The sequence below is a fragment of the Hyperoodon ampullatus genome (genome assembly GCF_949752795.1).
Source record: "Hyperoodon ampullatus genome assembly, contig: scaffold_549, whole genome shotgun sequence".
NCBI classification, from domain to species: Eukaryota; Metazoa; Chordata; class Mammalia; order Artiodactyla; family Ziphiidae; genus Hyperoodon; species Hyperoodon ampullatus.
The window spans coordinates 54-18,547 of NW_027640602.1; the positions used below are offsets into that span (position 1 = coordinate 54).

General features: G+C 49.1%; 1 protein-coding gene across 1 annotated transcript in view; it reads right to left on the reverse strand.

Moving 5' to 3' along the window:
* Positions 1-965: 965 nt before the first annotated feature.
* Positions 966-18,494, reverse strand: part of SUSD6 (sushi domain containing 6) — a 41,643-nt gene continuing 24,114 nt past the window's right edge. Inside the window, exons 2-4 of the mRNA XM_079728687.1 lie at positions 3,038-3,235; positions 1,903-2,041; positions 966-1,159 (exon numbers count right to left, since the gene is read on the reverse strand). Of these exons, the coding sequence (XP_079584813.1) occupies positions 1,156-1,159; positions 1,903-2,041; positions 3,038-3,235 (341 nt within the window). The 3' untranslated portion in view covers positions 966-1,155. The remainder of the gene's footprint in view (positions 1,160-1,902; positions 2,042-3,037; positions 3,236-18,494) is intronic.

Consider the following 18,494-nt stretch of genomic DNA (forward strand, 5'->3'; position numbering starts at 1 on the left):
CTGTCTGTGATGTCGTGTCCTCTTCTGTGTGTCACACCAGGAGACACATAAGGTCTATGGCTGGACCATATTATTATTGCTGGACTGTTTTATTCGTTCTCAATTTCCTCACCTGTACTTGCAGATAAAAATCTGTACTACCCAGTTCAAATGGCACACACACAGTGAGGATGACAGAAGTGGCACTCAAAAAAGTGCTCAGACGTTTCTGGAAAGAAGGGAAACTTTGATGGCAGGGTGGCATCCAAAAACAGAGTGCACTCTGGCATGTGCTTAACTTTCATTATTCAAAATAACATTTTTTGTTTGTTTGTTTAAAAAGTAATAGATAGGGGCTTCCCTGGTGGCGCAGTGGTTGAGAATCCGCCTGCCGAGGCAGGGGACACGGGTTCGTGCCCCGGTCCAGGAAGATCCCACATGCCACAGAGCGGCTGGGCCCATGAGCCATGGCCGCTGAGCCTGCGCGTCCGGAGCCTATGCTCCGCAACGGGAGAGGCCACAACAGTGAGGGGCCCGCGTACCGCAAAAAAAAAAAGAAAGAAAAAAAAAAAGTAATAGATGTACAAAATTTAAACAGGGTCTCTAATGAAACCCAAATCTCCCTTCCACTTAAGCAGAATCAGTTACTTTGAACACACTGACTAGTTAACTACCAGGGGAAAACGATCCCTAATTTGGATGAAATGAGGAACAGCTCGAGTTGACTGTACGTGGCAGTAGCCAATTCTTTCCAATAAACAGTCCCTTCCAAATCTTCTCTAGTCTACTGATTAACTACCCTTAAAAATAGCTGCTACCCCCTGCCCCAAACAAAACAAAATAACAAGAAGAAAGAAGAATCACACACACGGTACACAGATATTAAACTGGTCCTTGTCTGTGCATTCCAGACCAGGAGCATTTTATTTAATGCAGTTTAGTCTGTTCCTTCGTGCCGGTGCCTGACAACAGTCACTGAGGAAGGGCTGTGGATGGATATAAACTGTTTTCTTCGGAGGGACCGAGGAAGGGCCAGGGCAACCCAAGCAGGTAAGGGGGCCACGCCAGCCTGGGAGAGCCCACCATGAGGGACCCACCGGGGGCCAGGTCCCCACCATTGGCCATCCTCACCCCAACCTCACCTATCCAGTCTGGGATGATTTGTGGCTGGTGCACTCACCTGGAAAAAGGAAAGTGACAAAGGTAGGCAGGAAAACCACTTTCTCGGTTTCTAGTGCGGTATAGTGCAGGGCTTGCCAATCCTAGCTGCACGTCAGAACCATGTGGGGAGCTTTTTAAAACACTAATGCCAGGCGCCCAGCCCAAAGCAAATAAATCGAACTCATGGGGATGGAGGCCCGGGTGCTGGCGTTTGTTTTTACTTTCCCACAGGTGCCTCTATGTGCATCCAGCAGAGGGGAACAGGGAGACAGGGCAGTGGCTCACGAACATGAGTCTGCATCAGAAACGCTTGGAGGGCCTGAGAAACAGAGTTTCTCATTCTGTTGGTCTGGGGTGGGGCCTGAAAATCTGCATTCCTAACAAGTTCCCAGGTGATGCTGATACTGCTGGGACCACACTCTGGGAACCACTGATGTAGGGGAAATAACATGCCACTAGAGTTGGACAGACTGGGGTTTAAATCTCACCTCTGTCATCACCTAGAGGGAGGACCCTGAGTGAATGACTTAACCGCTCTGAGCCTCAGTTTCCTAATCTGCAACGATCCTGTGAGGATGAAGACAATGTATGCAAAGCAAAAGCACAGTGCCAGGCACATCTGGAAGTTTAACGCACGGCAGGGCCCTCCCCTTTCCCTGGGTGCACACAGACCAGCAGAGGCCAGCAGGCCCACCAGCACCCCTCTGCCAGCCAAAGGCCAGCCTCCACCGTGACGCACGCCGCCCGCTGCCACTGGCTCACCTGCTGTGATGGAACGACTTCAGCTTTGGCTGCAGCAGCACAAACAGCACCACGAGGAGGAGAATGAGCGCCACGGAGCTGGCGGTGGAAGCCACGATGGACAGCGTGGGGACCCCGAGCGACGTGTGGGCGTCTTTGTCTACGGGAACAAGCCATCGTCAGACGTGTTTTGTACCCTGACACACGGAACGTGAGCCCCACAGCTGACCCTGTCAAGGGCCCCCTGCACAGTGCCACGCTGAGACACGCTACGTATGGACAGGGCCACTTTTGGAGTAACGGTGCAGAGTGGCTTTTACATCAGGGAAAGGGGACATTTCCCTATTCTGTTCCTGAATCTAAAATTCCCTTCACTTTGGACCTCTGAGGACCATCTAACACCTAAACTCACTTACCCCTAGAGATCTTACCTTTATAAACCCCATCTGATCCTGTCCTCAATGGCAGGCTGGAAGACATGAACCATCCAAATGCACACATCATTCCACCATCTGAAGTCCCACCCATGTGGCAGGAAAATTTATAAGAACAGGGCGGTAATAACAATCTGTTCTAAGATCCTGCAGCTTTAGTTGTAAACCTCAGGCCTGTCCCCACCCTTCTCTGGGGTGTCACGGTCTTGAAGCTCGTGTGAAAGCACAAAGATGGCTGCATGACACACTTTCCCGCAGGCAGCTGGATTTCCTGTCATGCATGACAGGAGGAGGTGGAGGGGGATAGGTCTTCTGGCCAGCTGGACTGCAGCTCCGTAACAAAACAGTCCACTTCCATTCAAGGAAAAATAATACAAAAGAGACACTACAGAAGGTGCTCGCACCGTGCTCATGGGTTAGCAGAACACAGTCAAAGGTCACCGGCACTGGGCTAGGCAAACAAGAGATCCGGTGCATCAAAGGGACTTTACATAGCACAGCAGATGCCTCGGTGGCTCGGCTGAAATGCACTGGGACACGCACCAGCAATCCAAATGTCTTTCACAGAGACATGAAATCCCACAGGAAGGGAGGCTGCAGGGCATCTGAAGGGCCATGCTGCCCCACAGCACAGGGTGCTCCAGAGGGAGCGGGCACCACTTCCCGGGAGTTAGAAGAAAGCAGAAGCCCAGCTGCACCCCTCTCTCATCTGCCAAACTGACCCTCGTTAAGATGGCAGCTGATCTCCATGGCTGGCTTCCACTCGCCATTCTTACACGTCAGGTATTTGTAATCACCCTTCAACATGTAGCCTTCAGCACACAGGTACTCGATGACGCTGCCCGAGTTCAGGGGGTCTCTACAGGGCCGGGGGTGGCAGATGTAGCCACCATTCTCTGGCTCCGGGGGCAGGGAACACACTGCAAAGACAGAGAGAGCAGAGGTACAGTGGTGAGGTTTTCCAGCGAGACTGCCGTCAGCGACAAAGAGGGGCAGCTCTGAGGGCTTCGGCAGGAAACACACCAGGAGCAAAGAGCCAGCCCCTTGGAAAGGCAGCTGGCCAAACCCTGCAAGTTCAGGGTGGCAATGACAGAGGGAGGCGCCCTGGCAACAGGGGAAGCTTGGCCGCTTGCAGCACTTCCCCTCGCCTTCTCGCCCCAGCACTGCACCTCAGGACAACTGCATCCATCACTGAACAGTAGACTTCGACAAAGCTGAACTTACAGAGATCTAGCACATGTGGGGGTTTTTTTCAGCATTTTGTTTTTTTATGATTACAAATTGTGTATTCTTTTTTTTTTTAACTCCCAGTCTATCCCTCCCCCTGCCACCCTTCCCCCCGCTAACCATAGTAAGTTCATTCTCTAAGTCTGTGAGTCTGTTTCTGTTTTGTAGATAAGTTCATTTGTATCTTTTTTTTTTTTTTTAGATTCCGCATAAAAGTGATATATATTTGTCCTTCTCTTTCTCTGACTTACTTCACTAGGTATGATAATCTCCAGGGCCATCCATGGTACATATGTACAATGGAATATTACTCAGCCAATAAAAATGAATGAAATAATGCATTTGCATAATGTGGTTTTAATAAAACTTACTGAAATACACAACGAATCACAGTGACAGGTGATAAAACTCCGGTAACCTGCACAGGGGAAACATTAGCCTTGTTTCCAACATCAGTACCAGAAAGGATTCCTCCACATAATAAAAATGTGACTTCTTGGCATCAGAGGGGATTTCGGATGCATTTCCTGGGAGGCTTCCCAAGCCCCCGTGCACCACCCATTCCCTGACTAGAGCGGTCACCGGCATCACTCGTCTCTATCCCACAGTAACGCCCATTATTTTTCATTCAGGTAGGACTGTTTAGTTTTAAAAGCGCCTTCACTGACCTCCTATCTTATTTATTCCTCTGACAACTCCGTGAGGTAGTTATCATTTCTCCCTTTGAAGATGAGGACACTGGCCCACAGAAGTTAAATGACTTTTAGCCAAGTCAGGCAGACCTGGGAGCAGAGCCAGGGCTTCCGATGCTAAAACCCGTGCTCTTCCCACCAGCAGACACGGCTTCCACCCCAGGAGCGAGCGGGCCTTTAAGGAGTGCATATATGTCAAGGTTGCCGCCCCTCTGAACAGGTCAGTTAGGGAGATGGCAAGTGGTGCCTAAGTGTGGTGGGAACGCTGGTGTATAGGTAAGTTGCAGTCATACATCAGAGGAGCCGGAAGGCCTGAGCAGCCCAGGGAGAAGGCAGCCTCCCCTTCTGAGCCTGGACAGACACTACAGAACTGAAGTCCCCAGGCAATGGATCATGGGGTATGCCTAGCAAAAATAGGAGGGGACAGGAGGAGCACTATGGGATCACTGTGAGGAAGGCTGGGCTGGGGGAGAAGACATGCTGGCAGGTGGCCAGGCACCCACAAACTTCAACCTACCACAAGCCTTACCAAGTCAGGAAAGATGAAAGTCTCTAGAGGACATTGGATTTTGCTGACGAATACCCTGTCCCCATTGTGACTACGACAAGGACATCAGTATGAGAATAAGAACTGCTGGGTTTCTTTTCTTCACTTCCTCTAACAGACCTGGAGTCTCTGACTGTCTGAGATAAGGTGCTCTCCCTTCATGGGACCAGCCACCACTCTCTCACCAAATACCACTTCCCTTCAACCTGCTATTAAGCAAGATGACTGCCAGCCAGGCTGTGGGGTGGATACTAAGTCGAAAAAGAGACGGTGGCTCCCTGCCCTTGGGCTGCTGATCACTGAGACTGGGAGAAAAGACTCCATATTTAAAGCTATTAAAACCCTAGGGTAGGTCCACAGGGATCCAGAGAAGTCTGGGCAGCCTCTCTGAAACCGGCAGATGAGCCCCAGTAAGCCCCCTCAGTCCCCTCTAAGCACACACCTCCTCCTCCTCTAGGCTCTTCCCACACCACCCACCTCGCCCACCCACCAGGTCTTGAGCAGGAGGGAGACACAGGCATCACATTCCTTCTGGTGCCTCTCTAAACTCTGGCCAAGTAGTTCAAAGAGCTGCCCAGCTGGATTTCCAAAGGAACCTCAGCAGACTGCTTTACCCTTTACACTTACCCTCTACACTTACCCTCTTTTGTTCAGGGCAACAAGCCTGCCACAGATGCTCCCGGCTCTCCTTGGGTTGTGTCTAATTGGTTCATTTCCTCGGGGTAATTAATGATGAGCACCCGGGGAGCAGCTCCCGAAAACAGGCAGGACCCACTTACAGGTCCAGGGTGCTGGGGAAGACAGTCCCAGGGGAAGGGCTGCTGATTCTAAAACCATTGCCGCTCTGCTGGGTACTTCTGCCCATAAAGCCCACATCTTCACGGAATCTCTGAGAGGGGCCCTGGACATCACCTGGTACCCATTTTATATGTGCAAAAAATGAGGTCTACAGAGAGGCGACTAACAATTCTATTTCAATTCAACTAATATTTACTGATTACTGTGTAGGGATCACTGTGCTATGCTCTGAAAAAGGATAGAAAGATAAGCACTTCAGGTACTTGTAGCCAAATAGGGGTATGACAAGTAAGTCCACACATATATATTTTTTAATTAATTAATTAATTAGGTTGGTTGCAGCAGGTCTTAGATGCAGTAGGTGGGCTCCTTAGTTGCGGCTCGCTGGCTCCTTAGTTGTGGCATGTGAACTCTTAGTTGCGGCACGCATGTGGGATCTAGTTCCCTGACCAGGGATCAAACCAGGGCCCCCCACACTGGGAGCATGGAGTCTTAACCACTGCGTCACCAGGGAAGTCCCGACACATATATTTTAAAAGTGGTTTTCTTCATGGCTTCTGGGTTTTGTGTCTTGGGTAAGGACATTTTCCTAAACATACTCTGCAATATCTTCTTCTAACGTTTTATAGACTGGGTCCTTTCTTATGCAAATAATACCTTCATAGAAAAAAAAATCATAGGAAATATGTACATGGTACAAAATCCAAAAAGTAAGAGGGTGAATGTGGAAAGTAAGCCCTTCTCCTTTCCTAGTCAACTCAGTGCCTCTCTCCAAAGATACTCCACAAAGATTTATTCTAATACACGTCAAAGAAAGGGATTAGTGTCACAAGAGAGGGAGCTCAGAGCAGGAGAGACCAACCTTGTGTGGGGAACGGCTGGGAACAGCTCGTGGAGGAAGTGGCGTTTCCAATGGGGCTTGATTTCAGAAGGAAAGGAGGTGGTGGTTTGAAGCTAATGCACCAAAGTAGGACAGTGTAGATTAAGCCCAGAGAGCATCAAGTAGCCTAGGTTAGCTTGGTTGCGTAAGAAAATTTGGCCGAATAAATAAATAGATAAATAAAATACAATGATAACAGTAGTAGCAGTAATAATAATATCGTGATGAAACCATCTTGTAGAGGGGCCTTGGCTGCCACAGGAGGTGTTTATACTATATTCGATGGGCAGAATTACAAGAGGAGCTGCATTTGATATAAGATGGACAGAAGAGGAGAGAGCTTTCAGAGTAGGTCAGCAGTAGAGCAACCCTTGCATGGTGAAATAAACTGGACAGAAGCTCTTTTATGTTTGTCTATGAGGATCATACAAAGGAAACAAACTAGAGTACGTTAGGTTCAGCGTCACAAAGGGACTGCCCCAGGTCCGAGGAAGAACTAAGGAGGCCTTAGAAGGAAAAGTCAGAAAAAGGCAAGATTGTTTTAAGACGCCAAGAACATAAGGAAAAAAATACGGCCCTCATGCCCAATCAAAGAGCAGAGTGAGAGAGCCATGGCAAAGAGCAGGTGTCGGAGAGGACCCTCTCAGTGACGCCTGGGGTTCACAGGAACGGGAAGAACATCAGGAAGAGCAAATAAACCGTTCAGCGGCTTCCGGAAGCCCCTGTTCTGGGCAAGAGGCTTACCTAATCGGGCTTGCTCTCTGACAACCCCAGGTCCGCAGGGGGAGTTTCTAGCCCTGTTCCTAGCCCCAAGAAGACAATGAACTCATCTGATTTGGCAAAGCTGCGAAATTTTAAAAAGAGAGGGAGAAAGCCAGAAGATGGAAATTTTACAGAAAAAAATCAGTTAGCTCTCCTTAGCTTCCTTCTCCGCTTTCCGTTATCTCTTACACCCACTTAGGCCTCCAGTGAGCACAGGAAGCAGCGAGGTAATTCTCCAGGGGGCCCCTCAGAGTGCCTGGAGCACAGCAGTCATTGAGCGAGAGACCATGTGACCAGCTGGTGAGGGTGCAGACGGAGGAGATGCAAAGCGATCTGGCTGATACTTCTAACCCAGAGTCCCCACAGCCTAAAACCATTAGCAGAAACCAACAAGAACCCCCAGTCAGCACTTCTAAATGTGTTTCGCTTTTGCCGTTTTGGGGACCAGACTTTTAGCAGGAAGAGACAAATTAAAGACAAAACAAAGTCTTATAAGATTCCATAACAAGGGAATCAAAACAAGCTCCAGGAATGGCCCTGGGGTCAAAGTGTTCAGTTTAACAAACTGAACAAATACTTGAGCCCCTTTAAAATGAGGTGTGGGGCATAGGGAGTGTGAAGATCAGCTTGAGGAGAGGAAGCAGACATGTAAACACCTAGTGCAGTTAAAAAGACTCAACCTAAGAGGTGTCCATCTGATGTCACTTATCAAGAAAACACTATACACCCACACACGGGGCCTGAGGGCTTAAGAAACTGTGTCAGTGTTCACTTGCAGGTTTGAAATAATGTCGTTTTACACCAAAACCAGTGCACTGGCATTGAGAACACAACTGAGCACAGAGAAATAGGTGCTCAGGGAAGGTGTTCAAAGGATGGCCAGAGAAAAGCTTCCCTGGGAACTCAGGGGAGAAGGAAGTGGTTCCCCCAAACCCAGCACACCAACACGGCAGCTGTGGTCATCAGGGACACGGCTGAGGCATTATCAGACGTGTCCCTGTGTGGCTGTAACTCCATCAAACAGTCAGCGCGAGCCTCTCCTCACAAGACGTTCTAGCAGGGCCACAGAAGTAAAGGAGACAGGACCATGCCCTCAGAAAGTTTACAGTCTACAGGACACGGACACATGCACAGCCAACTCTGATGTAAATGAAAGAAGGAAGTGTTCAAAGGTGAGCTCTTCTATTGGCCTGGGGTGACCTTCTGGGTAGGGACATCTTTTCTGTTCATCTGAGAACCGCTGGCGACCAGTTCAGACCACACAACTGAGTGTGAGACAGGAGGCTAACAGCAGATGAAGACACCATGGAGCACTGGGGGTCCCTTCAGGTTGTTTTTTATTTTATTTTTTAATTAATTAATTAATTTATTTATGGCTGTGTTGGGTCTTCGTTTCTGTGCGAGGGCTTTCTCTAGTTGTGGCAAGTGGGGGCCACTCTTCATCGCGGTGCGCGGGCCTCTCACTATCGTGGCCTTTCTTGTTGCGGAGCACAGGCTCCAGACGCGCAGGCTCAGTAATTGTGGCTCACGGGCCTAGTTGCTCCGCGGCATGTGGGATCTTCCTAGACCAGGGCTCGAACCTGTGTCCCCTGCATTGGCAGGCAGATTCTCAACCACTGCGCCACCAGGGAAGCCCCCAGGTTGTTTTTTAAAGCACTGTTTATGTTATGTGCTTGCTCTCAAAGCCCTTTCTTGATATATGAAGGTCCAATTTCTACTTCTAGCCCTCAATGGTTTGCTAGGAACAGAGAGAGCCAGAGAAAAAGCAAGGCAAAAACAGAAAAAAAAAAAAAAAAAAAGGCATTCAAACGTGCAGATTTCTTTTTGCACATAAGACAAGGAAAATAATAATTGCAAACAGCGTTATTACATGTGCCAGGCACTCTTCTGAGCCCTCTCTTTACACGAAGCAGGTACTATATTTTCTCCATTTTCTAGATAAGAACAATGAGGCTTAGCTGAGTTGAGTCATTTGCTCCAAGCCACACATCTCTAAATGACTCAACAGGCGCTCTGGCTCCTGAGCTGCAGGCCTGACCACGAAGCCAAGGTGGGCCTGCAGAGGAGGGCAGGACACCAGGCTCCATTCTGTGGCTCCTCCCCCGATGGACTAGGCCTAGGGCCTTTGGAACATCTAGCCTCTCTGTGAAAGGTGTGAGCTTGCTAGTTCAAAGGGGAGATGATTCGCCTCAAGAAAGCCTCCCCAGAAAGCTGGTACTGGGCATTCCAGACAAATGCAAGGGGGGATGGGGTATCACATCTGACTACAGTCTAAAGGTTCCTTCTGAGGCCTCCTTTAGAAATCTCAGTAATTATAGCTCCTAGTCACTGACCATCGACTATATGCCAAGTACCAGTCTAAGCACTTTACATGTTTAACTCATTTAAGCTTCACAGAAACCCTGTAAGAAACATTATTATAACATTATACAGGTAAGCAAATTGAGTGAGAGAGGTTAAGAAACTTGCTCAACGTCACCCAGCGGGTAAGAGGCGGAGTCAGGATTTGAAGCCGGGAGGGGTGGCGTCCCACTCCACGGCACTCCCTGCGCAGCAGCAGGGTGCTGAGCCCAGCTTCTCCTCCCACACCCGCATCTTGGAAAGGGAGCCACAGAGAGAGGAGCCCAGTGACAAAGACAAATCTGGGTGCTGCCCGTGGACACTGGTCTCTCTGGGACTCAGTTTCAGTACACGCATGCACTGAACCAGATGGCCTCCGAGTCTGCCACTGGCAAATCTGTGTAAGCTGGGTGGACGGCCAGCCTCACCACCTCCCGAGATTCCTTCATAAAAGCCCTACAGCCACCGCAGTCTTGAACTGAGCACAGGGTGTGAGAGGCTCCAGGAAAAGCATCCTGTCTGTGCAGAGCTCCTGCATCCAGCATCAGGGCAGATTTCTACCTTGGGCACGTGGTGAGGTCAGAGGACCAGGCAGGCAGAGGTCAGTTAACTCAAGAGAGAACCAAGGGCTGCTTCCATCCGTGGCTTTCCCTGGCTTTCTGCCTTCCTGACCCCACTCAAATAGTCAAAAGTCTAAAACAGGCTGCAGCGAGAGGGAAGAGAGGATTTCTCATGCCATTTGCAACCTTCCTCTCCTCTAAGACAAACCTTCCCAGCAGTCAGACAGGAAGCCCATTGTCCAGCCAGGATCCCTTTTCTCATGAGAACTTTCCACATGCCGGGAGGAGGGCCAGCTGCGGGGCGCTCAAGCCCTTCCCAGGGTGTGGCCCTGGAGCCGGGGTGGAGGCTCAGTGGCAGAAGCCACCACGGCTTAGGCTGTCCCCACAGCTCCTCGCAGGCCCCCAGCACCACCTGCCTGAGAGGGGCCCAGCCCAAGCCCTGCTCCGGGGGCCTGGCAGCTCACAAGTGGGTCCGGCTTCAGAGCCTGTCCCTCTCTTGTCTTAGGCCTGAGTCCCTCACTCCCCCCACCTCACAGGAGAGGGGACATGCCAGCCAGCAGGTCAGAGCCCACAAGAAGGAAGAACATTTTCTTTATTGAACCCTGCCCCAAACATAAAAACTCTTGTCACCTGGAAGTAGCCATCAAAGTCCCTAGTCATTCTGAAAGAAGAAGTGCTAATCCCCTGCCTGGAAACCCTGACCTGAAACTACAACGGGGTCAACTGAAACCCAGCCCATCTTTCAAGACTCAGTTCCAAGGTCGCCTGCTCCAGGACACTGTCCCAAAGAGAACTAAGCAGCACAGGGTAGAGATTACCAGCCTGCGCCTACAGTGAGAGCACCCGGGGTGTGTACCGCTCTGACAGTTTCCCACCACGTGGGCTCAGGCAGATCTTCCTACGCACCAGTTCCCTCATTTGTAAGATGGGGACACTAAAGGTATGTACCTCACAGGGGCGCTGTGCAGATCCATCACAATCATGCAGGTAAAGTACCCGGTAAAGGGCCTGTCACACTCCACGTGTTCAACAGACAGCAGCTTTATTCCTCCTCCTCTGTTTTCCCCTAACATCTTCACACCTCTCTATAAACATCACTGTATTGTTGTCTCTGCAATTATTTTCTCACAGGTCAGTCCTTCCCCCACCTCTCCATTAACCCACCCACCTACCCAAGCTGTAGGGCAAGCATTTGTTCTGCTTCCTGTTCTGATTCTTGTATTCCCAGAACTCGGCACAGAATCTGGCAGAGAGTAGACGCTTAGTAGAAAGCTGACTTGACTTGGAAAATTTTGCCCACATTTCAAGGCACTACCTTGTTTTTAAATGCAAAGGGTCACATGGTTTCCGATTTGAGATAAGTCAGGAGCAGGTAACAGCTGAAACAGGAGGGAAGGGGGTAGGGCACAACCTTTAAAAGAATGACATAGCCATAGGACAAGACAAAACTGGTTAGAACTAACCAGATCCACGATGGCGATGGCGGAAGATTCCACTTCCAGTGGACCTTGAGCCTCATTATACGCTCATTGTAATGCATTAGCTAAATGGTACACCCACTAGCGCCATGACAGTTGAGGCCAACCATCATAGGTCAAAAAGTGGGCGGTGGCCCAATTCCTGGAAATCCCCGCCCCTTCCCCCAGAAATAGTTGGAATAATCCTCCCACTCATTAGCCTATGAAATTACCCCACCCATAAAAACTAACCACCCCATATTTCCGGAGCCTCTCGCCTTCTGAGATGGCCCACTCTCTGTCTGTGGAGTGTGTTTCTCTCTAAATAAACCCACTTCTTACCTATCACTTTGTCTCTCACTGAATTCTTTCTGCAACAAGACATCAAGAACCTGAGCTTCATTAAGTCCTGAAACCAGGTGTGTGATCTCAATTAAAAGACCTTGGGTTCAAGTCCCAATCTCGGTTTAGGCTGGGTTCGAGTCCTGGCACATGGGTTCAAGTCCCAATCTGAGCTGCACGGTTTCACAGCAAAGAGACTCCCTCTGCACAGCACACCTCATGTTCTCTAAGTTGGCATCTACCGGTGAAAATATTCTCCCAGCCAACCAGGATCAGGGGCCACAAAGAGTCAGAGCACGGTCTGATGGATGAATCTGGGTTTGACCTAGGGGCCTGCCCTGCAACCCTGTCCACTGCCTGAGCTCTTCTGAGCCCTACTCCTGGACAGCCAATACCCACCTCCGTAAAGTGTGTGAGGGGACAGATGAAACTGTGGACCTGAAACTGTCTTGCATCATGCCTGGCACACAGTAGGCATGGGTAAATTCTTCACATTTCTTTTCACATTGTAAACTAAATTCCTACCTCTGGCTTTTGGAATGGGGTAGGGCAAAGACTCTGGCAAAGAAAAGAAAAAGGACTGCTTCAGAAATTTCTGGTTATCTGGAGAGAGGACAGGCAGAGAGCAGAGAAGGATGAATACTCTGGAGGGGCTTGCTTTGCTCCCTCCGCCTCCAGCTCAGTAATATGCCAGCCCCTTCCCCACTTCTCAGCAGAGACCGGGCTGCTCTTGGCTGACAAATGGCCTCCATATGGCCTGTTGCCCCTTCACCCCCTCTTGTTCTCACAGCTCAGGGACTTGGGGGACATGCTGGCAGCTGGGACTGCACGCCCTACCCCACCCCTACACTGTATGACTGCTATAAAACGGGCAGGCAGGAGGACCACTCTCCTTCTCCTGCTGCTCCAGGCCTGGGCTGTACAGCATCTAAAGCCCCCCCCACCCACCCAATGTAGTGACCTACAGAGCAGCGTCCACAATTGTCTGCCGCCCCGCCCCCAGGATGTTGGGACACAAGCAGAGGTAGGGAGCCAGGCCATTCCACAGGCATTAACAAATGATACTGTGTTCCCTTGAGAGTGGTAGTTAAAGGGTTAAAGGGTTAAGAGAAAGCAGATGTTTATTTTTTTCCTCATCAGCAATTGCTACTTCCTGGTCTCATCTCCTTCATCCTATCATCTAAGGAAGTTGCACATGAGTCGGCTCTCGCCCTCAGAATTCCTCACCTCCAGGAGGACGCAGGCTGGTCCCCTGGAGGAAGGCCCCAGTCAGCTGCTTAAGGCACACTGTCCAACCTCAGACGGATAACTGATGAGCGAGTGATAATTAACTTAGGAGTCGGGCTTGGAGTTTACAACAGGGTTGGACTCTTGGGTACAAAGCTCAGAGCTGTGGTTTCATTTCCAATCCTGCCATCTAATGGAAATGCTTCATGCCAAGTCTGGTGCCAGGCACACACAGTAGGCCTTCAAGAAACACAAATTTAAGTTTAAAATAAACTTAGAGATCTCTGTTGTCCAACAGGGTAGAAGTGACTAAGAGAATTAACATTTATCACCAGGAGCTACACTAGGCACTTTAAAGTTGCCATCCTAATTAATTCTCCCGTCCTATGAGGAAGGAAAGTGAGGCTCTGAACAATTTAGTAGTGGCCTAAGGTTACAGAGCCACCCAGTAGTAGAGTCTGGATTCAAACTCTGGCTTGCCTTTCTCCCCATTATAGGGAAGCTCCCTGTCTACAGCTGCCACCAGAAAAACTTAACGCCAAGACCTACAAAAGTATAGCATGGGGGTGGGGTCCATCTGACACATGTTATAGTAATTCCTGTTTGGAGAAGAATGTGGACTGGTGAGTTTGCTTGTGCCCAGAGGACTCAGCTCGTATCTCAAGTGGGGCCCCATTTTTTCCAGAGAAGTGGTGGGGGGAAGGCGAGACAGGGTCCTTCACTAAGCTCTGAGCATTACAAACAATGGAGCTATTTAAGGAGTACAGATCCCAAAGCTGCAAGTGGGAGAGGGTATGGGGGCATTTTCAGCTGGGGACACAAGCCTTCCAAGAGGGATATATGAAAGGAAGCTTGCCACTAAACGCAGAACAGGGACACGAGCTAGAGTAGACAGAGGGCTGCCCTCCTGCCAGCTGCCCGGAATACACAGGATCACTGGGCCAGCTCTGCCGAAGCCCAAAATAAACAGCCTCTGCCGTGTACCTCCAAACAGTGAGTCAGGCAGCGTCTTGCTTATGCCGGGTGCTCAACAAGCCACTGCTACTTACCGAGGCCCACACAACTGCAAAGAATGAAAGGAAACAATCAATAAACTCTACCCACGGACGGTGGGAGAAATCAGCTGAGGTGGCAGAAATCAGCTAGGGGGATGGCCTAAAACCAGCAAGCACCACACTTCTTTGAAAAACACTCACCAGTAACTGAGGGGTAAAGGCATGAATAATCTTTCCTGAAAAAACAGATGTGACTGGGTCTCCCTGTGACAGACAAGGTGCAAGTAACAGACTATGAGTCTAAGGCAGGCCACGAAGTGAGCCCTGTATATTCTGTAGGGGCTTGTGTCAGGCTGACCCTACCACAAGACTAAAGGAAATATAAAAGGGAAAAGCTGTTTTTTTGGAGGGGGGTGGGTGGCATGGGGAATGAAGCGAGGGCTAGGGGTCTTGTCTTTATCACCTCTGAACCAACAAGTATAAGGAACACTGTGACAAATGGACCATGGGAAGATAAGAGTCAAAAGTTACAAAGTCCACTCATCTGGAGAGTCTTCTCCGTCCTGTGGGGGATGGGATTCTCTTCTTTAAACACTTCATCTGTTTAAACCACCCTGTCTCACATAACCAGCACAGGAAAAGGAGCTTGTCAGGCCTTCTTGGTTTCCTCTGCATCTCCTAGAAGGGGAACTTATCAGCCTGCGCTATCATTAGCTGACCAAAGGCAGTGAGGAGTCAAATCCGCCCAGAGGTTTTTTTGTTCTTCCCTACTTTCAACTTGTGGATCTTTCTAAATTTCTGGACCAGATGGAGCCAGGGTACTCCTGGCAGATCCCTTTCCTCCCCCCCAGGCAGCAAGGAAGACAGGAGAGCCTCTCACCTCCTGTGAATCCACTCAAACCCGCTGTTAGGTCCAAAGCAGGGCCCCTGGCCCCCAAGGTGCTTTCTCACACATCTGGGACTGGCCTCCCCTTTGATTTTAGCCTGAGTATTTATTAGCCTGACTCTGACATATTGTCAAGACTCATTGATCATTAAACAGAGCAACCCCAAAAGAGATTACGGAAGCTTTGGAGACAGAGTCTCAACCATGCTTTTATTTGTCACACTGAGGCCCACGCTCCTGTCACCTCCCCTGGCCTCTCTCGGTCTCTGGACCCCTGACCCTGGCAAGCCACTTTTGACCAGTCGAGATTCCTGGTCAGAAGATGTTCCCTGCTGTAGCCTCACCCATTCTGTGCCTCAGTAGATAATCTTTTGTATTCCAAAGAATGACTTTCACCCAGAAGAGAGGTAAAAAACATTTGCAAGCATTGGTTCTTATTCTCTCTGGATTTCGCTCTCCTAATAGGAATGCCTTCCTCAATGTAACAAATAAATATCTATGAGCAACTACCAATGTGCCAGGTTGGTGCTAGAAATTCAAGAGCAAATAATACACAGTTCTGTCCCTGAGGAGACTTCAGACTCTTTGGGGAGATAGATGAGGAGCCCCAAGTACCTTATAATAATAGTAACATCTAGGCTGTTTATCCCCCAGAGTTCACGTAGGGATTACATGTATCCATTCATTCTTTCAACAAGTTTTTACTAAGCACCAAAGCACTATAGCCGGCAGTGGGAGAAGGAGGGTTGGGAAGATGGCAAAGATATAGGCCCTACCCTCTGGGAGCTTACTGTCTAATAAATAATCACAATAGACACATGTTAGAAATCACTATGGGCTACAATAAGAGGTTCTAAAGAAAGATTAATCCAATGAGGAAGAGATCAGAAAGGAAGAAAGAAATGATAACAGAACTCCAATTCTAGGGGAAAACAGGATTGTGACCATGGGATAAAAGACTGTGACTATGGGATCGTGACTGGGCTAAAGGAAGGGGGAAGAACACGCAAGGGGGAAGGTAAGGGCATATGGGCAGCAAAGGCAGAGGAGCAAGAAGAGGCTGTGTGTGTGTGTGTGTGTGTGTGTGTGTGTGTAAAGCAGCAGTTTTAGCAGGAGATAGCTGGAAATTGAGAAACAGGGAGGGCCCTGACTACATAGCTAAGGAATGAAAAAGTCTTGGGTTCCTCTTGCATAAAATGAGATTTTTAGGACCTTTCCAGTCCCAAAATGCAAAGTCATGTTACTACTAATAAAAAGAAAGCCTTCTCTATGATACTCATCCAGCTGAAGAAGCCAGCCATCTCCATTTCCCTGCCTACCCTGGCAACTATTTTTCAGTGGAGCTGGCTGTGCTGGTGCAGTGGAGTGGGCACAGGAGAAGAACAGAAGGGGAAAGCACGTGAGTTTCCCAGTGCAGATGCATCATGCTTCTTAAGTTTGCCGAGGTGAAGGGGGCCAGGGAAAACTGGAGGGGCTAGAGCGGAGAAAAAGAGTACAAAGACATCTTGTGGTCAGTTTCTTTCCCAGCGTTCTCTCGCATGGCAGCAGATGGCCTATCCCTGAAGGCCTGGATCTCAGAAAGCAGCTGCTCCCAGGTCCTGGTCTAACAGCTGGGGTCACAGGACCTCTCTGCACAAGCTGAATGCCGGAAATCAATGGGTTCCATTGTGCCTGCACGCATGAACTCTCGGGTCCAGGCTCCTGCCCTATGCCTGTCTGGAGCAGAGGACGGGGACAAATAACACTACACGCTTTGAAAGACGGTCCTTGCAAATTAATGCAAAGGTAGAGTATCCTAAAGTCCAACTTCATTTCAATTACCTTGCCGTTGCTAGGAAACTATGGAGATGTTAATTATTTGAGAGATAAAGGACTCATCGGTGAGAGGGTCAAGGGGAGAGGGAGCAAAGGGACAGATCATCATCAGAGGAAAACCCCTAACTGCCTCCGGCCCTCCCCTCCTTCCTGCCCAACGCACGGCGGAGTCTGAGTCCACCATACCAACCAAAGAGCGGGCTGGATGTTCCATGTCCTGGAAAGGGGGATACAAACCCATAAAATGATGTGTGTGTACACAGAGGAGTGTAAGTGTATGATTACATAATTAGGCACATTAAAGTATTTATACTGCTGAGACTAAAAGCCCCTACTCAAAGGCATTCCACCAAAGTTGAAAGGGGAAAAAGAAAATAGAAAATAAAGCATCTAATTGCAATCTTCCACAAAGCCAGACATCCCCAGCTGGTGCCACAGCTGAATTCTCGTAATTAACATGTTGTAATGGCAAGTCTGAAAGACACTGGATGCTTATCAACTCCGTGCCGTGGCCAGCCGGGCGCGGGAGAAGCCCGCAGCACTGCTACAGTTAAAGGGATTTTTCTCTTTCCATTATAATGGTACCCTGGTGTGGGAGGTAGGCTATTTCTTCTTAAAAACTTAGTTGTTTAAAGCACACACATAATAAAACTCTATACCCGCAAAGTCAGGGACTGAGACTGGAGAATATAAAAAAGTTCACAGTCTAGGAGGTGGTTTATTTTTGGTGGTTGGTTTTCTCTTACCTCCCCAAACGTGGGGCTTTCCCAGTTAGAGAAGGCTAGCAGTGTTTGAGCAGCCTACCCTTTTAAATAAATAAAGCTCATCTGGCAGCTTAAAAATCATAGGTTAGGGCTTCCCTGGTGGCGCAGTGGTTGAGAGTCCGCCTGCCGATGCAGGGGACACGGGTTCGTGCCCCGGTCTGGGAGGATCCCACATGCCGCGGAGCGGCTGGGCCCGTGAGCCATGGCCGCTGGGCCTGTGCTCCGGAGCCTGTGCTCCGCAGGGGGAGAGGCCACAACAGTGAGAGGCCCGCCTACCGCAAAAAAAAAAAAAAAAATCATAGGTTAAAAGTATCTAAATAGAAAAAAAAGATGACAGAAATTAGCATATAAATGAGTACAACGCAAGGGGAAAGGCTTTGATGCGTCAAGAGAGTAGATCAATATGGACTGTGTTCCAAAGGACACTCAGTCCCAGAAGGGCCTTGCACATTTACAGAAAGGGTTTTGTGGGACTTCCTTGGTGGTCCAGTGGCTAAGGCTCCACGCTCCCAATGCAGGGGGCCTGGGTTCAATCCCTGGTCAGGAAACTAGATCCTGTATGCATGCTTCAACTAAAGATTCTGCGTGCCACAACTAAGACCCAGTGCAGCCAAAATAAATAAATAAATAAATATATATATATATATATATATATTTTTTTTTTTTTTTAAATTTACAAAAAGGGTTTTGTTCTTGCACAATTCTTGGTCACTGCAGAACCTGGCTTTAGATAGTCCCCCCATTTCCCTGAAAAGACCCCCCACCAAAGTTAAATAACAGTTTTACATATTATAAGGAAGTTGTGTTCTCAGAAAGCCAAACAAGATGGTAAAATGCCTAATGACACTCTGCCTTTTACACTCTTGGACAACATAATTTGGGCATTT